Raw genomic sequence first — 19,214 nt, 5'->3', positions numbered from 1 at the left:
TGGGGGCAATAAAAGACCACTCTAAAATGTGCAGTTTTGTCACACAATACAATGTTACAGAAGTCTACAAGTTTTGAGGAGAGTGTGCAATTGGCATGCTGACTGCAGAAATGTCCACCAGAGCTGTTGCTAGAGAATTTAATGTTAATTTCTCTACCATAAGCCATCATCGTTTTAGAGAATTTGGCAAAACGTCCAACCGGCCTCACAATTGCAGACCACGTGTAACCCTGCCAGTCCAGGACCTCCACATCTGCCTTCTTTCCCTGTGGGATCGTCTGAGATCAGCCACCCAGACAGCTGAGGAAACTGAGGAGTATTTCTGTATGCAATAAAGCCCTTTTGTGGGGAAAAAGTCATTCTGATTGGCTGGGCCTGGCTCACCAGTGGTTGAGGCCCAGCCCGAGTGGAGTGGGTGGGCCTATGCCCTACCAGGCCCACCCATGGCTGCGCCCCTGTCATGTGAAATCCATAGATTTGGGCCTAATTTATTTATTTCAATTGACTGATTTCCTTATATGAACTGTAACTGTAAAATCGTTGAAATTGTTTCCTGTTGCGTTTACATTTTTGTTCAGTATAGCTAGCTAGCTAGCCACCTGACTGAAATACCAGCGACTATTTACCAGACCAGTTGTACACTCACTCTCCGAGAGTCAGGTTTTTTTGTTTAAAGGATGTTAGTTGACACGGCAGGGGGGAGCAGGTGAACATAACGAGGATACCTGAAACATGATTCCACTCGTTCGCAGAGAGGCAGGTGCAATTAGAACTCAAAGAATATTAGCGTTCTGGGCATTGATCAATGCTGGCAACGCAATAATAAGTGGGTAAACGATTATTAACAAACTATAAAGGTGAGTAAACGCTATTTCACTAATAAAAAGGTGCGTAAATGGCATTTACGTGCGTTTACCCTCCACTGCATCCCTGGTTGCATCATTCCTTGAACGGAGGTAGACAAAGGCGTATAAGTCCCCTTTGTATAGGCACGTGATTCCTCAAAAGGAAAATAATAGTTGAGATGCAACTGCTTACATAATGCACAGAGAGCAAAAACCTTGCCTCGGGCTATGCTAGCTTCAACTTAGAATGTGTGTCAGATCTCGCACCATACGTGACTATCACACCACAGCTGAGCACTCCCAATCTCAAATCTCATCTAGCTGACTGTGTGAATGGACACAGATAAATATTAAAGAAGATGTAAATTCCTTAATACAAACTAACTGATTACAATAGTGCTATGTTTGCATCCTATAGAGGCCATTTGTTTTCTTGGAGTCAGTCCCTTAGAGGGATATTAGTTATTTTGAGATGATTAGCATGTGTGCTATCTAGATTAGAACATGCTAACAGGAGTCCTACCATCTCCACTGTTTTGCACCCATAGATGCTAATGCTAAGCCGTAGCTCAATACTGCTTTCTGACTAGTCTGGCACATAGGCCACTTTCTAGGTATGCATAAGATGTGGAAAATGTGCAATTAAGGTGAACAAACCCCAAAGCCCATTTCCCACTGACAGAAAAAAATAGGAAGCAGTTTCCTCACACAAGGCCCGCTGCTGTGCAAATCAAACACACTTCTGAAAGTGATATCCGGAAATCTACTATCATCAATTGATTGAATACATTGAATGTATTACTTACAAATGTATTCCAGTTAACGACTGCATGTTAATTGATATACACTACCAGTAGTGTATGCTTATTTTTAAGTATTGCCTAGACTCTTTAATGGTTTCCCCTCCCCTGCCCCAGTGCTGAGGTGTCTGGGCATCCCTGCCAGGGTGATCACCAACTTCAACTCCGCCCACGACAACACAGGGAACATAATCACGGATCTCATCTTCAACTCTGTGGGAAATCGACTTGAACTGAACGAACGCCTTACCAGGGACTCTATCTGGTATTTATATTTCTGCTTATTCATTTGTATTGAATCCCAGAATGTAGGTTTCTATATCTTCCATATTTACAGTATATCTTTCACTGTACCTACTGTAAAAACAGTTTAGTCAAGTAGCATGGTGGGTCGTGTTAGTCATGTAGCATGGTGGGTCGTGTTCCAAATGGAAGAAAATGGTTGTGCAGGATGCCAGATAGTGTACCTGAGTGGTGCAGGATGCCAGATAGTACACTTGAGTGGTACAGGATGCCAGATAATGTGAATGAGTAGTGCAGGAGGCCAGATAGTGTTCCTGAGTGGTGCAGGGTGAAAGATTGTGTACTTGAGTGGTTCAGGATGCCAGATATTGTTCCTGAGTGGTGCAGGACACCAAATAGTGTACCTGAGCGGTGCAGTATGCCAGATATTGTTCCTGATGGGTGCAGGATGCCAGATAGTGTTTGTGAGAGGTGGGCATTTTCTCCACAGGAACTACCACTGCTGGAACGAGGCTTACATGTCCAGACCTGACCTCCCCGCAATCCATGACTTAGGTGGCTGGCAGGTGGTGGATGCCACCCCTCAGGAAACCAGTGATGGTAAGAGAGAAAATAAGATAATTAAGTAGGGCCCACACACATTATAGCTATACGATGGGAGAGGGAGACATCATTTTCACTTCTTTATGCACATTTTGTAGAATGGGCTTCAAAATTGCATTGTCACATTTATGAAAACGCATCCATTTAAGATACAGTGGGGTCCATAATTATTGGCACCCTTGATAAAGATGAGCAAAAAAGTCTGTATAAAATAAATAATAAAAATACAGAGGTATATTGTATACTCCAAAAATTGGGAAATTATATTATTTTATACAAATACAGTTGCTCAGAGAAAGAGATTTTATTTTATTTAGTAATACAAATAAATAAAAAACATAGGGGTCAAAATGATTAAACCACTGTTTTCAGTAGTCCAGCATCCTACCCTTGTTAGGATAACAACACTGAGCCTTTTTCTGAAATGTTTTATGAGATTGGAGTACAGATTGGGAGGGATCTTAGACCATTCCTCCATACAGAATCTTACCAGATCCTTGATTTCCTTATGGACTGCCCTCTTCAACCCAGTGTCCAAAAACTGAGTCTCCGTCGAAGGTTGTGGGTCTTTCAGCAGGACAACAACCCCAAACACATCACAAAGCACCCAGAAATGGTTCAAGAAGAAACGCTGGACTGTTCTGGAGTGGAGTTGAGTCTGAACCCATCAAACCTATGGCGAGATCTGAAAACAGCAGTTGGTCAAAGGCACCCGTTAAACATTGCAGAATTTGAATAGCTTGCAGCTGAAAAGTGGGTCATACTTCCAGTAAAAGGTGCAGCAAGCTCATTGATAGCTACAATACGCTTTTGATAGGCAGTTATCTTGGCCAAAAGCTGTGCAATATTAGCTCTTGTTTGCTAATACTTTTTTTCCATGCCATTTCAGCAAAAGTTTTTTTCAATTTCAACTTATTTTAGAGGAAATTGGATATTATTTATAAAAGTGCAAGGGTGCCAATATATTTACCGTAACTGTATAGCCGTTTCTTAAAATTAATAAAATGAAGAAAATGGCTCTGAAAAGCATTGATTGCATCTTGAAAATGTTTGTTAGGTTATTTAATAACGTCCAGAATCTCCTGGCTTTTTGGAGAATGTAGCAATGGCCTTATAACTAATAAAATCCGTTTCCAATAGCATTGCTATATTCTACAAAAATGCCACTCAATACATTGTAGATAATGCTAAATAACCAGCTAACGAATAAAAAAACGAGTTGGATGAAACAACAGCACCCTAGGGAATTCGAAAATAAGCTATTATATAAAAAAAAAAATGAACTATCCCTTTAAACGTCAAACAGACAGTGTCATGCATGGGTTGTTGACATTGTTTTTGCAGGATATTACCGCTGTGGACCTTGCTCTGTCAAAGCCATCAAGAAAGGAATGCTCGGCTATCAATTTGATGCCCCGTTTGTGTTTGCTGAGGTAAAACAATATGATTTCGTTGAGCTTAACCAGTAACACTGTTACACCATAATGCCTTCATGGTGTATGCACACTTATGCTTTATAACTTTTTTATTACGCACACTCGCAATACATTTTATTTATTTAGAATCAATCACAATATTCGCATTTATTAATTTTATTTTAACCTCAGGTGAATAGCAACGTTCACCACCACAAGCTAGACACACGAACTGGGAGAACCGAGTTACAACAAGTGGACACAACCTATATCGGCAAGAAAGTAGTGACGAAGTCCGTTGGTGGAAACAATTATGAGCCAATGGACATTACACAGACATACAAATACCCAGAAGGTATGTGGCACCTGGACAAGGGAGGGGGCTGGCAAAGGTGCAACTGCACATTTAAAGTTACATTTTCATAAAAATGTGTTTGTTATTGGCAGTTTGTACATTTTCTCATTAAACTAATGCAACAAGAATTAAGTATAGAAATGACTATGCTATTACTGTTTTTGAAATTACTTTTCAATTACTGCTGTATCGATGCAGTAACACTGTATACAGTGGGGAGAACAAGTATTCATACTTACAAAGCATGTAGAGGTCTGTAATTTTTATCATAGGTACACTTCAACTGTGAGAGACAGAATCTAAAACAAAAATCCAGAAAATCCCATTGTATGATTTTTAAGTAATTAATTTGCATTTGATTATTTATCAGAAAAGCAGAACTTAATATTTGGTAGAGAAACCTTTGTTTGCAATTACAGAGATCATACGTTTCCTGTAGGTCTTGACCAGGTTTGCACACACTGCAGCAGGGATTTTGGCCCACTCCTCCATACAGACCTTCTCCAGATCCTTCAGGTTTCGGGGCTGTCGCTGGGCAATATGGACTTTCAGCTCCCTCCAAAGATGTTCTATTGGGTTCAGGTCTGGAGACTGGCTAGGCCACTCCTGGGGCCTCATGTACAAAGACTTGCGTTGAATTCATACTAAAACATTGCGTACGGACAAAGCCATAAATGTGCGTACGCACCAAAAAAATCTGATGTATGAATCTCTGCGTACGCAGCATTCCACATACATTCTCTTTGTACATCCCAATCAACGCGAAATTGAGCGCACATGCACGAGCACCACACCACACCCTGTCTCCTCCCTCAATTAAATCAATTTAAATATGGTAATTAGTCCAATTTGGCAAAAGAAACCTGCAAGAACATGGCTAAAGCAAGCAAGAAACGAAATTTCACTGAAAACGAATTAGAGGTGCTACTATCAGAGGTAGAAACAAGAAAAAATATTTTATTTGGAAATCTGTCCTCTGGAATTAATAACAAAAGAAAGAAAAAAGAGTGGGCGAGTTTGTCTGATGCCGTCAACGCGGTGGGATCTGAGAGTCGCACCGTAAATGAACTGAAGAAGAAATGGTCAGACATAAAGGTGGAAGTTAAGCGGAGAACTGCTGCGCACCGACAAAGTGTGGGCAGAACAGGCGGTGGTACAGGGACCGATGAACTTGCACCCTTTGATCAGAGAGTTGCCTCTATTGTAGGAGACACGTTAATCTCTGGAATCGTATCCGCTGATGTAGGAGACTCGGATATACTACAGGACTGCCAGCAAGGTGACTCAGATTTATTTCCTTAACTTTGATATACATAGCCAGCCACCGTTTAATTTTAAAATGCATGCAATATAGCAAAAGGTACACCAGAGATTTCACGTATCCACTGCTTTTATTGCAAATGCGTGTACCCATTAATAAGGAACAGACTCAAATTACTGTTAAGATGTGCCTGTGTTTAATTGGACTTAGGAACCGCAGGAACGTCCACTGGCACGCACTCAGAGTCCGCACCACCTGAGCAGCCAGAGCCCATTCAGTCCAGCGTCTCCCGTGTCTCTAATGTTCCCCCAGTGCTGAAGCCCGTCCATCTGGCCGTGTCTTGACGCATGCTGTTCTGGAGTCACAACAACAAATTGTTAGGGCCATTGAAGAAATGAACAGTCACCTTAAAAATGTCACTGACGCACTCACAGAAATAAGCCATTCATTAAAAGAATTGGTCAAAAAAATGAACTTTGTGTCTGAGTACCATTTATATTGTCGCAATTACACGTTGACGGGCCTGAATGGCTTGTTGATTGTGCTGCACATATACTGGTCCTGGGTCAGGGTCATCTGGCGGTGCCCCCACCTCACCAAGGGGTATGCCATGCCTGTGCGCGACATTGTGCAGCACTCCACAGGCCAGTATGATGCGGCAAACCTTGTCAGGGTGGTATAACAGCATCCCCCCGGTCCTGTCAAGGCAGCGCCACCGACATTTCAGCTGCCCAATCGCCCGCTCCACAACTGACCGAGTGCGGGAATGGGCATCATTGTATCTGCGCTCTCGGTCAGTTTGTGGGTTGGTGAGGGGGGTTAACAGCCACGTCTTTAGTGGATAACCACTGTCTCCTGATGGGCAGTAATAATAATTACAGACACAAACATTTTACTTTTAGATAGAACCATACATTTAAATGCATAACTTACCAAGTAGCCACCCATCGCGCACCCTGCCAGCTTGGAGTCTCATCCCAACCATGCTGTTTGTAAGGATATATGAATCATGGGTTGACCCAGGCCACCTTGCCACAATATTTGTTAGGCACATTTGTGCATCACATATAATCTGCACATTTATTGAATGGAAATGTTTCCGATTCACATATGCAAATGTGTCTTCAGATGGCGCCTTTATAGCAATATGTGTGCAGTCGATCGCTCCGATTACATTAGGAAAACCGGCAATCGCTGCAAATTGCGCTTTGATGTTTGGCTGGTCACCTGCATCGTATGGGAACGTTATATACCTGGTAGACAAGCGGATGATGCCGTCCCATACAGGTGGCATTGCACGGCTCAAACACGACTGGCTTATTCCTGAGCGGTCTGCCAGTTCTCTTTGGAAAGAACCGGTTGCTAGGAAACCAAGTGTAGTAAGCACCTGTAAAGGAACGGGTAATGCGTGGCTCCTCACTGTCTCTCTTTCCAAATTCGGACCCAACTCAGCGCAGAGCTCCAAGAGTATAGCCCTTGGAAATCTGAAACGGCTGATGAGCCAGTCATCGTCGTGGGCCAGAAAATCACCGTGGTCCCTAAAAACTCGTTCTCTCCGGATTTGTCCATTGAAAATGTCTTCTAATAAAGCCAAAGCTGCCATTGCTAGACGGGTTGTATCAATTTTCACATCCTTTATATATGTTCTTACTTAATTGCATAATTAATAGAATATTCTAATAAGACTCGTGTGACAATAATATGGCAAATCATTTATCAATTACAAATTATAAGCAATATCTGGCAGGTGCGATAGAACAGTTCGTAGTGTAATGTTTGCCACTTCACTTTATTGCCTCTATGAGTCGCCAACGGACAAACATCACAAAAATGTACGTACGCCAGGCCTGAAGTTTACGTGGAAGAACGCACATTCTTACGTTAATTTCACTGTTAGTACATCTGACCGTGAACGTGAAAGCTGGCGTACGCCGTGTTTTCGTGCGTACGCAAGATTGATACATGAGGCCCCAGGACCTTGAGATGCTTCTTACGGAGCCACTCCTTAGTTGCCCTGGCTGTGTGTTTCGGGCGTTGTCATGCTGGAAGACCCAGCCACGACCCATCTTCAATGCTCTTACTGAGGGAACGAGGTTGTTGGTCAAGATCTCGCAATACATGGCCCCATCCATCCTCCCCTCAATACGGTGCAGTCGTCCTGTCCCCTTTGCACAAAAGCATCCCCAAAGAATGATATTTCCACCTCCATGCTTCACGGTTGGGATGGTGTTCTTGGGGTTGTACTCATCCTTCTTCTTCCTCCAAACTCGGCGAGTGGAGTTTAGACCAAAAAGCTCTATTTTTGTCTCATCAGACCACATGACCTTCTCCCATTCCTCCTCTGGATCATCCAGATGGTCATTGGCAAACTTCAGACGGGCCTGGACATGCGCTGGCTTGAGCAGGGGGACCTTGCGTGCGCTGCAGGATTTTAATCCATGACGGCGTAGTGTGTTACTAATGGTTTTCTTTGAGACTGTGGTCCCAGCTCACTTCAAGTCATTGACCAGGTCCTGCCGTGTAGTTCTGGGCTGATCCCTCACCTTCCTCATGATCATTGATGCCCCACGAGGTGAGATCTTGCGTGGAGCCCCAGACTGAGGGTGATTGACCGTCATCTTGAACTTCTTCCATTTTCTAATAATTGCGCCAACAGTTGTTGCCTTCTCACCAAGCTGCTTGCCTATTGTGCTGTAGCCCATCCCAGCCTTGTGCAGGTCTACAATTTTATCCCTGATGTCCTTACACAGCTCTCTTGTCTTGGCCATTGTGGAGAGGTTGGAGTCTGTTTGATTGAGTGTGTGGACAGGTGTCTTTTATACAGGTAACGAGTTCAAACAGGTGCAGTTAATACAGGTAATGAGTGGAGAACAGGAGGGCTTCTTAAAGAAAAACTAACAGGTCTGTGAGAGCCGGAATTCTTACTGGTTGGTAGGTGATCAAATACTTATGTCATGCAATAAAATGTAAATTAATTACTTAAAAATCATACAATGTGATTTTCTGGATTTTTGTTTTAGATTCCGTCTCCCACAGTTGAAGTGTACCTATGATAAAAATTACAGACCTCTACATGCTTTGTAAGTAGGAAGACCTGCAAAATCGGCAGTGTATCAAAAACTTGTTCTCCCCACTGTATATATGTTTTCCTATAGGTGAAGTTAAATATCAGTCCCATGGTTGTTTTTTTAAGGAGTGGGGCAGTCCCACTCTCGTAATCTTCTGTCTATTTTATGTAATAGAGAGAGAGAAAAGATAGAAGAGATAGTTGCTAAATTAGCAGTGGGCCGGATTCAAACCGTTGCTGCAGCGATATATGTGTTCCGAAGAGAGCGGTTTAGATCACTAGACCACCCTAGGCCACCAGTCCCATGTTAACTCTATTCCCCTCCAACTCCCCACACATGCACAGGCAGCGATAAGGATAAAGAGACCATGAAGAAAGCCGAGAGAACCTACAAGCTACGTATGCAAGACGACGACGAGCAGGAGATCCCAGAGGCTAACGTGGAGATGACGCTGGAGACACCAGTGGAGCCGGTGATGATTGGCCATGACTTCCAGATGGCTGTGGTCTTCAGGAACCTTAGTGAAGACACACGCACCATCCATGGCTTCCTGGTGGGCTCCACGGTGTACTACACCAACATCCAAAGAGCTCAGTTCAAGCAGGAGAGCTTTGACGTCACTCTGAACCCCATGGATAGTGAGTGGAAACCGGGGTGACTCTTTACATACGTACTGTACTGTATGTCTTTATAGGCTTGAGAATGTCTCCATGTATCACAACTTTGTACGATAGTCCTGCAAAGCTTTCAGACCACTCCTCTGAAATAAAATACTCAACTGCTTATAGAAAATGCTTTACTTTACAGTCCTTTTACAGCTTTATGGTACCGTCCTGTTTCAGCAGGTACAGTATGTGTGTACAGTGCCTTGCAAAAGTATTCATCCCCCTTGGCGTTTTTCCTATTTTTTTGCATCACAACCTGTAATTTAAATGGATTTTTATTTGTATATCATGTAATGCACATACACAAAATAGTAGAAATTGGTGAAGTGAAATGAAAAAAATTACTTGTTTCAAAAAAGTCTAAAAAATAAATAACGGAAAAGTGGTGCGTGCATATGTATTCACCCCCTTTGCTATGAAGCCCCTAAATAAGATCTGGTGCAACCAATTACCTTCAGAAGTCACATAATTAGTTAAATAAAGTCCACCTGTGTGCAATCTAAGTGTCACATGATCTGTTCTGAAAGGCCCCAGAGTCTGCAACACCATTAAGCAAGGGGCACCACCAAGCAAGCGGCACCATGAAGACCAAGGAGCTTTCCAAACAAGTCAGGGACAAAGTTGTGGAGAAGTACAGATCAGGGTTGGGTTATAAACAAATATACAAAACTTTGAATATCCCACGGAGCACCATTAAATCCATTATAAAAAAATGGAAAGAATACGGCACCACAACAAACCTGCCAAGAGAGGGCCGCCCACCAAAACTCACCAAAACTCACGGACCAGGCAGAGAGGCAACAAAGAGACCAATGATAACCACAGCGGAGATTGGAGTATCTGTCCATAAGACCACTTTAGGCCGTACACTCCACAGATCTGGGTTTTACGGAATTGTGGCTAGAAAAAGCCATCACTTAAAGAAAGAAATAAGCAAACATGTTTGGTGTTCGCCGAAAGGCATGTGGGAGACTCCCCAAACATATGGAAGAAGGTACTCTGGTCAGATGAGACTAAAATTGAGCTTTTTGGCCATCAAGGAAAATGCTATGTCTGGCGCAAACCCAACACCTCTCATCACCCTGAGAACACCATCCCCACAGTGAAGCATGGTGGTGGCAGCATCATGCTGTGGGGATGTTTTTCATCGGCAGTGACTGGGAAACTGGTCAGAATTGAAGGAATGATGGATGGCGCTAAATACAGGGAAATTCTTGAGGGAAACCTGTTTCAGTCTTCCAGAGATTTGAGACTGGGACGGAGGTTCACCTTCCAGCAGGAAAATGACCCTAAGCATACTTTTAAAGCAACACTCAAGTGGTTTAAGGGGAAATACTTAAATGTCTTGGAATGGCCTAGTCAAAGTCCAGACTTCAATCAAATAGAGGAACCGTGGTATGACTTAAAGATTTCTGTACACCAGCGGAACACATCCAACTTGAAGGAGCTGGAGCAGTTTTGCCTTGAAGAATGGGCAGAAATCCCAGTGGCTAGATGTGCCAAGCTTATAAAGACATACCCCAAGAGACTTGCAGCTCTAATTGCTGCAAAAGGTGTCTCTACAAAGTTTTGACTTTGTAGAGTCACAAGAAAAAAAAATTGCATCTTCAAAGTGGTAGGCATGTTGCGTAAATCAAATGATACAATCCCCCCCAAAATCAATTTTAATCATATTTAGTACCAGGCAACCAAATAGGAAAAATGCCAAGGGGGGTGAATACTTTCGCAAGCCACTGTATGTATTGTATTGTAAGAGATTGTGAGGCAACGATGGCATACTCTGTAGTACGTACTTCAAAAGACTTTACAGGTAACAACCTGGTACCAAATGGTAAACAACGGTGAATCCCAAATAATCAAAATATTAATTATCAGGTAATTATTATAAAAGTTATGTGCTGCCAAACATGTACGCCTGTTGTTGATTGAATTTGTCCGGTTCGGGTTTATTGTCAAAACTCTTTCTCCCTGTGACCCACAGCGTCGAGAGTACAGGTGGGTGTGCTTGCCCAGAAGTACATGCCCCAGCTGGGTTGCTTGTCCAATCTGCGCTTCGTGGTGACGGCCAAGAGCATGGAGAACAACCAGGACATGACGGCCATGCAGATAGTGAACCTGGAAGGCCCCGAGCTGGTCTTTTCGGTGGGTCTGGAAGTTCCATTAGTCCTCTTTATAAGGATGTATTTCCTTATTCTCTTAAAGGGATAGTTCGCCCAAATAAAAAAAAAATTACCTTTTGGTTTCCTTACCCTGTCAGCAGTAAATTGGTGACAGTGGCCATTTAAACAAAACCAAAGCATAAATTGCTCTTTTACGTTGTCCATATACTGCTGACATTGTAAGGAAAACAATATGTAATTTTGTGATTTGGGTGAACTATCCCTTGAAGTGTTCTGTAAAAGTGTTCTGAAATATATTGTGATGGTCCAAGAGCCAATGTAGTAGTGTACCCAATTAAAGCCTTACTTGTGTTGCTAGAAAGCTGCATCTCTCCTCGCCTTTGATCAAGCAGACATTCCAAAAAGTTGATCATCCCTAGATTATTATCATTTATTATATGACATTTGATTGTTGTGAATGGACTATCTCTATTTGAACAGATGAGTGGACCAGCGCAGGTGAACCAGGAGGTAGTTGTCAAGGTGGAGTTCACCAACCCGCTCCCATTCAGCCTGCGTGACGTGAGGATGGCCATGCAAGGGCCTAATTTTATGGCATACCGGGAAAAGTTGTACAGGTAACAGGATTTACAACTCCAAGATCTCACATCATGATGATGCTCACACTTACATTAGTATATTTAGTATTTAGTGTAGTTGTCAGTTGTCAGAGCACCTTACCGATCACTGCACCTGTACACAGCCCATCTGAAATTAGCCCACCCAACTACCTCATCCCTATATTGTTATTTATTTTGCTCTTTTGCACCCCAGTATCTCTATTTGCACATAATCTCTTGCACATCTAGCATTCCAGTGTTAATACTATTGTAATTATTCTGCACTATAGCCTATTTATTGCCTTACCTCCATAACTTGCTACATTTGCACACACTGTATATATATTTTCTGTTGTATTTTTGACTTTATGTTTTTTACCCCATATGTAACTCTGTGTTGTTTTTATTACACTGCTTTGCTTTATCTTGGCCAGGTCGCAACTGGCTTACCTGGTTAAATAAAGGTAAAAAAAATAATAAAAAAAATGCCAATCTGTGTGTGTGTGTGTGTGTGTGTGTGTGTTTGTGTGTGTTTGTAGTGAGATCGCTACCGGCGCCTCCATCACCTGGATGGAGTCATTTGTCCCTACGAGGTCTGTGAATACAATGATCTATGCTGTCCTGGACTGCTCGGTCCTTGGGAATGTGCAAGGCAATTGGGCCATCTGCATCCAGGCCTGATCATTGTCCAGGGAACCCCTCCCACCTGTTAATCACCTGCCATCGACTGGAAAACCATGGACAAACAGAGGCTGTTGTGTAGATCTGAAAGGATTTGATTGGTGGATAAGAAATTCCACCTAGCCTATGAGAGGGCTAGATTCAGCTAATACCATATCCCTTACGGAAAAAACACTTGATTTCACGTGGAAAATCACATGATCACACTTCAGATCTGATTATATTTCACATGAAGATTCACATGTGGATTTTCACTTGTGAAATCATGTGAAACCATGTGTTTTTGGAACACTTCACATGTGATGATATTTCACATGTGAATATTCTAAAGAGATTTCACAGGTGATGCCCTACAAACAAAATTAAGTTGTTTAAATAGATACACAAACAGTACTTTTAACATACTATATTGTTTTCAACATATATATTTGAATCACTTTGACATACATGATTACATTGTGTATGTTTATTTATACAGTAAGTATTATTCAACATGTCCTCATCTGGAATTTGAACCCACAACCTCCTGGTTCACGACATCCCGACTTTCCTGCTACTCCACCATGTCTGTGTCAATGACAGATTTAACCTACGCTTTGGGTTTAAGTAAAGTAAATTCAAGCTTTGTTAAAAATACACTCAAGAAAAACTTTTATATTCATCATATTGATTCAGGAGTAACATTAAAACAGAATAAAATGCCCCGACAACATTAGACAACTATACAGAAAAGTTCTCAAATTGCTGAAATAAGTATATGAAATAAATGAGGAAAGAATAGTCGGATTAACTAATCTAGAAGTGCAGATGGCACTCTTTTGCTAAATGGAGAGATGTATTATAGGTAATGAATGAGTAGAGGAACTCTACAGACTTTGCCGAGCAGCAGAAAAGTCAGTGTAGCCCAAATCCAGAGGTTGTGAATTCTAATCCAAGTTGAGGTCATATTGAAAAGTCAGTTCTTAGTAATCATGTCAAATGTAATCATGTTCATATGTTTTCACCTCACATGTGATTTGCAGATTCACATTTGAAATTTGCAAAATCTAACTCTCACGTGGAATTTATTTTTCACATGAAAAACTTTCTCATGTGAAAATCTAATTTTCACTTTCACTTGTGAAAAACGTTCACATGAAAATCTAACTCGCACATGTGGAATTGCATTTTCACATGTGAAAAACCTTCACATCTGAAAATAAAATTTTCTGTTTCACATGTGACATTTTGTGGCGTGGAAATCAAGTCAAATCAAATCAAATTTTATTGGCCACATGCGCCGAATACAACAGGTGCAGACATTACAGTGAAATGCTTATTTACAGCCCTTAACCAACAGTGTATTTCTTTTTAACAAAAAAAGTAAAAATAAAACAACAACAAAAAAAGTGTTGAGAAAAAAAGAGCAGAAGTAAAATAAAATAACAGTAGGGAAGCTATATATACAGGGGGGTACTGGTGCAGAGTCAATGTGCGGGGGCACCGGCTAGTTGAGGTAGTTGAAGTAATATGTACATGTGGGTAGAGTTAAAGTGACTATGCATAAATACTGCAAATTGTGTTCAAATTTGTAGTTTCATGGTATCATTTGTTGAAATTTTGAATCCCTGTGTTGTCACATTTCACATGAGATCATGTTTTCACGTGTAGTTTTATGTTTTCACATGTTGCTTTTGCATGTTGTCACTTGTTATCACATTAAGTTCACATAAGATCACGTGCCCATGTAAGGGATTGCTTACACGGATAAATTTTTTTCCAGAAATGCCTAGGGCTAGGGGCTAGGAGTTGATTTGGAATTGGACAGAAGACGGAGGGCCAAACCACAACAAGCGCATTAGTTTATCTTATAATGTATTTTTGCAATGCCAAATATCTATTAAATCAATCTATTTTCAGGCATTGGTAACACTTAAAGTTGAAGGCCCCTACATAAGGACTTCATAACACATTAATTAGCTATACATGGCACATTCATAATCAGTAGAACTGCAAGTTGAAGTTTTTGTTATGTCACAGAAATCTGCATATATGTTGACTCATGTAAACTTGCAGTTATTGACATAGGCATTTCATGAAAGTTATCCCTTCAAGATTCTCAGGGACAAAAAGGTTCAAAAGTTACTATCCATATGAATATGATGTATAGAAAACTTCAAAATTGTTTTTTATTCATTCTAATGAAATGAATAAAGACCTTATCTCAGGTATTGAATTTGGTTTCGAATGAGCTGACTCAGATTCAGTTTCTGTTGTTCGATCTTACAAACCTTTGCTGACTGTGATTTCTCACATAATCATGACCTCCAATCTAATCAACAGTCCAGTGTTATGTGCAGTAGATTTAATCAAGCAGAAAAGGTACTGCATTTAAAGAAGCTATGCGTATTTGGGAAACAACATGAAAAAAAAAAAAACTATTAACCTTAAGTAAATCATTTGTCATCAGATTGAAATGCAGAATATAAAAAAATGTACACTGTATATAATTTCACAATTTAAAAGCTATCTTAGGGCACTGTTCCTCAGTTATTTTGTTTGACTGTTTTTGCATGAGCAGTAATATTGGAAAAACATAATTTTAGGCTTTGCGTCAAACCAAATATTTAAATTCACTGCCATTAACTGTTTATAACATTTCAGCTGTGCACTGCTTTTGATTAACAATAAAATCATTTTCAAAAACAATACTGTTGTCACACCATTACATTTTTTGTAATCATTTAATATTTTAAAACATTTCCGGATGGGGTGGGTTAAAGTAAACAGGCCACTGTAACTGCCAATATCATTGTTATGTTCACTGGTCCCGATTCATTCAAAAATTATTTCTAAAACACCTTACAAACACTCCAACCTTTTTATAAAAAAAAAACGGTATTGCGTATAGTGCTAGAAAACATTCAGACCATCTACAAGACATTGGTTCCATATTAACCACTGTAAATGAATTTGAGGAAGCTCTAAAAATGCAACTATTCTATAAAATAAGTGAAATAATAGCTGACTTTAACTTCCGTCTTAAATCAGTAACATTATAGCAGGCTGGGATGAGATCCTATTAGACAGTGCTCATCAGTCTCGGATGTTCCAGGCACAGTTAATTTATCTATGTTTCCAGGTGATACAGTATCCATGTCAGGTTTACTGAGCTCTTCATGGCAGATGTCACATGATGATACATACTCCTCCACACTGTTCCTTTGGGTAGGCCAAGCAATGCTCAATTCATCCATTAGGAAAGAGGCAGAGAACCAAGGCCTCAGAGCACATTGGGAAACTTTCATGAAATTATTGGAATCCGCAAGCAATACTTATCAACACTGTTTTAACGTTGAAATGTTCTTACATGGTAAATGTCATCTTAATCTTGGAGACTTGAAGACCGGAGCATAACCAGGTAGGACCAGGGAAGAAACTGACCAGAAAATGACCAGAGCCCAGGTTCCCAAAAGCATCTTAAGGCGAAGTTCATCGTTAGAACTTTTTGTAACTTTTTGTAAGAGCATCGTTAAATCTCAGAGCTGTTTCCCAAAACCATTGTTACTAAAGTTGGACTTGAAAACACTTGTTATTTACCGACTTCCTCAGACTACTCATAGAACAGCCACGTTTTTTGCCCTTCCACATCACTTTATACACAGAAGACTACAAATACATAGTTGCCAATGTCTTTGCAATTGTTAAAAACAGGAGAAAGATAAAAGATCATTCAAATGAAACCAAGATGACTGCATTAAAATATAAATACAGTAAAATACTCCCAAAAAAAATGCTGGGTTGTTTGGATGACCCAATTGTTGGGTTGCAGGTACTGGGTCACTTAGTTGGGTCGTTTTCTTAAAAAAAAGAGCCAGGTTGGGTTGTTGCGGTGACTGTATTAGGTTCTTAAATGGTTCTTCCTCAGCTCTTAAGGTTCCTTCGAGAACTCTAGCCCGATAAAGAACCTTTGAGTTAACTTTGGAGTTCTTGACGTGGCATCTACGGTTTTTCCAAATTCTAAAAGGTTCTTGAAATGTATGGAAGCCTGCAGACGTGTCCCTTTCATAGCACATACAAATTGGTTAGTGTTAACTAGGGTTGATTTTTCCGTGTACAATTTCTAGTGTTGATTCAAGAGTTAAATTAACACTCTGTGGTGCAAAATAACCCCTGTGTTAGTGTTAATGACCAGAGTTGAACCAAAACCCACACCTATCATTGTCATATTTTATCATATTTCCAAGCATGCTCTATTGCAGGTAAAAAAAAAAGTAATTGTCTGTTTCAATATCTATGTTTTTGCATATTGTACATAGATTAATTCATATTTTGCTACTCAAATATAAATAAAATACCTCTTTCTAAACTATTCCAATCCGTTACTTAGACTTATTTCACCCGTAACTGATGTGGTTGTTTCAATTTAGATGTTTAAGGTAGTCTCATATCCTAGTCTTCCCAACCCTGGCAGTCATTCTGAATGCAGGTTGCGGGTGAATACAAATTCTAAATGTTGGATATCCCCACTCTGGCTGGATTCCAATAGAAATTATGCATCACTTTACAAGCCAGCATAATGTGACTTGCAGGCCTGATGTGGACTGTAAACTATGAGATTCAGGCCACTGTATTAGGGTTAAACTAGACCCTAAAAAGGTGTTATAAAATATGGATCGTCTTAAAGAATTTAATTTGAATGACAACATATTCACTTAGGATCTCACTTGGTGAAGGCCACAGGACTGAAAATGAATAGAGTACCACAGTATGAGTCATAATACCCATAAAACCTAGCGGTCAAAAGGGGAAATGATTCCAATCGTTTTACCACCATTCATTTTTCCGATGAGGGATTTTAGAAACCCTTAAAATAAGGGCTTTGTTTCGTGTAGGCTTACCATGGGGTGACATTTTGATAACCGTGTAAATCTCTCTAGGACAAGGTGATGTTTATCAATATATTCCCTTGTATTTAGCACCCAAAAATGAAATGCTAATTAGCTGCTAATGTGGCTATCCTAAAGAACTACAAATGCCATGATGATCCGGACGGTACTGCCAAATCGAGGCAAAGGTAAGAATCTCTGGATTAACTCAACTATATACACAAAAGTATGTGGACATCCCTTCAAATTAGTGGATTCGGCTATTTCAGCCACACCCGTTGCTGACAGATGTATAAAATCGAGCACACAGCCATGCAATCTCCATAGACAAACATTTGCAGTTGAATGGCCTTACTGAAGAGCTCAGTGAATTTCAACATGGCACTGTCATATGATGCCATCTTTCCAACAAGTCAGTTCATCAAATGTCTGCCCTGCTAGAGCTTCTCCGGTCAACTGTTATTGTGAAGTGGATATGTCTAGGAGCAACAGCGGCTTAGCTGTGAAGTGGTAGGCCACATAAGCTCACAGAATGGGACCGGCGAGTGCTGAAGCGCGTAGCGCGTAAAAATCATCTGTCCTCGTTTGCAACACTCACGACCAAGTTCTGAACTGGCTCTGGAAGCAATGTCAGCACAAGAACTGTTCGTCAGGGGAGCTTCATGAAATGGATTTCCATGGCCGAGCAGCCGCACACAAGCCTAAAATCACCATGCGCAATGCAAAGCGTCGGCTGGAGTGGTGTAAAGCTTGCCGTCATTGGACTCTGGAGCAGTGGAAATGCGTTCTCTGGAGTGATGAATCATGCTTCACCATCTGGCAGTCCGACGGACGGATCTGTGTTTGGCGGATGCCAGGAGAACGCTACATGCCCCAATGCATACTGCCAACTGTCAAGTTGTTTTTCATGGTTTAGGCTAGGCCCCTTAGTTAAAGTCAAGGGAAATCTTAACGCTAAAGCATACAATGACATTCTAGATGATTTTGTGCTTCCAACTTTGTGGCAACAGTTTGGGGAAGGCCCTTTCCCGTTTCAGCATGACAATGCCCCCGTGCTCAAAGCGAGGTCTGTACAGAAATGGTTTGTCGAGATCAGTGTGGAAGATCTTGACTGGCCTGCACAGAGCCCTGACCTCAACCCCATCGAACACCATTGGAATGAATTGGAACGCCGACCGTGAGCCAGGCCTAATCGTCCAATATCATTGCCCGACCTCACTAATGCTGTTGTGGCTGAATGGATGTCCACGCAGCAATGTTCCAACATCCAGTGGAAGCCTTCCCAGAAGAGTGGAGGCTGCTATAGCAGCAAAGGGGTAACCAACTCAATATTATGTTACAGGAGGGGGTCGCAGTTCAGGAGCGACCCACTAGGTGTCATCCTCCGACAACCTTAGGCACCTCCTCACTCACAGTCTGAACTAATCATTATCCTATTGGTGTCACCTGTGTCTACCTGTTCACCTGTGTATTTATGCCCTCACTTCCCTGTGTTCCCCTGCTCTGTTTTCTCTGCTAGTTTCTCGATGCCAAACAGTACTAATCAGTGTCTGATCGCGAGACGTATGTACAGGTACTTGAGAAGTGTTCTCCCTGTTTCATTGTTGTTTTCAGTCGTAGTTAGTATTTTGTATGTTTGCTGTCAGCTTGTTTTTGGAGACCAATTTTCTCCTTTATTTTATCGTGACAAG

At 41.2% G+C, this 19,214-nt stretch overlaps 2 protein-coding genes across 2 annotated transcripts in view; both read left to right on the top strand.

The window, feature by feature from the left end:
- The window catches only part of LOC121549551 (coagulation factor XIII A chain-like), a 35,257-nt gene extending 21,288 nt beyond the window's left edge, over positions 1-13,969 (top strand). The window contains exons 7-14 of the mRNA XM_041861351.2: positions 1,763-1,910; positions 2,379-2,488; positions 3,836-3,924; positions 4,099-4,261; positions 8,935-9,228; positions 11,237-11,397; positions 11,856-11,992; positions 12,514-13,969. Coding sequence (XP_041717285.2) covers positions 1,763-1,910; positions 2,379-2,488; positions 3,836-3,924; positions 4,099-4,261; positions 8,935-9,228; positions 11,237-11,397; positions 11,856-11,992; positions 12,514-12,655 — 1,244 coding nt within the window. The 3' untranslated portion in view covers positions 12,656-13,969. The remainder of the gene's footprint in view (positions 1-1,762; positions 1,911-2,378; positions 2,489-3,835; positions 3,925-4,098; positions 4,262-8,934; positions 9,229-11,236; positions 11,398-11,855; positions 11,993-12,513) is intronic.
- LOC123482493 (nuclear apoptosis-inducing factor 1-like) lies at positions 4,873-6,016 on the top strand. The gene is made up of 2 exons (XM_045210536.1): positions 4,873-5,540; positions 5,733-6,016. The coding sequence occupies exons 1-2, from the start codon at positions 5,135-5,137 to the stop codon at positions 5,864-5,866; spliced, it is 540 nt and encodes a 179-aa protein (XP_045066471.1). The 5' UTR covers positions 4,873-5,134; the 3' UTR covers positions 5,867-6,016.
- Positions 13,970-19,214: the final 5,245 nt, after the last annotated feature.

The sequence above is a fragment of the Coregonus clupeaformis genome, chromosome 34 (assembly GCF_020615455.1).
Source record: "Coregonus clupeaformis isolate EN_2021a chromosome 34, ASM2061545v1, whole genome shotgun sequence".
Taxonomy (NCBI): domain Eukaryota; kingdom Metazoa; phylum Chordata; class Actinopteri; order Salmoniformes; family Salmonidae; genus Coregonus; species Coregonus clupeaformis.
This window is presented reverse-complemented; position numbering and strand designations above follow the sequence as displayed.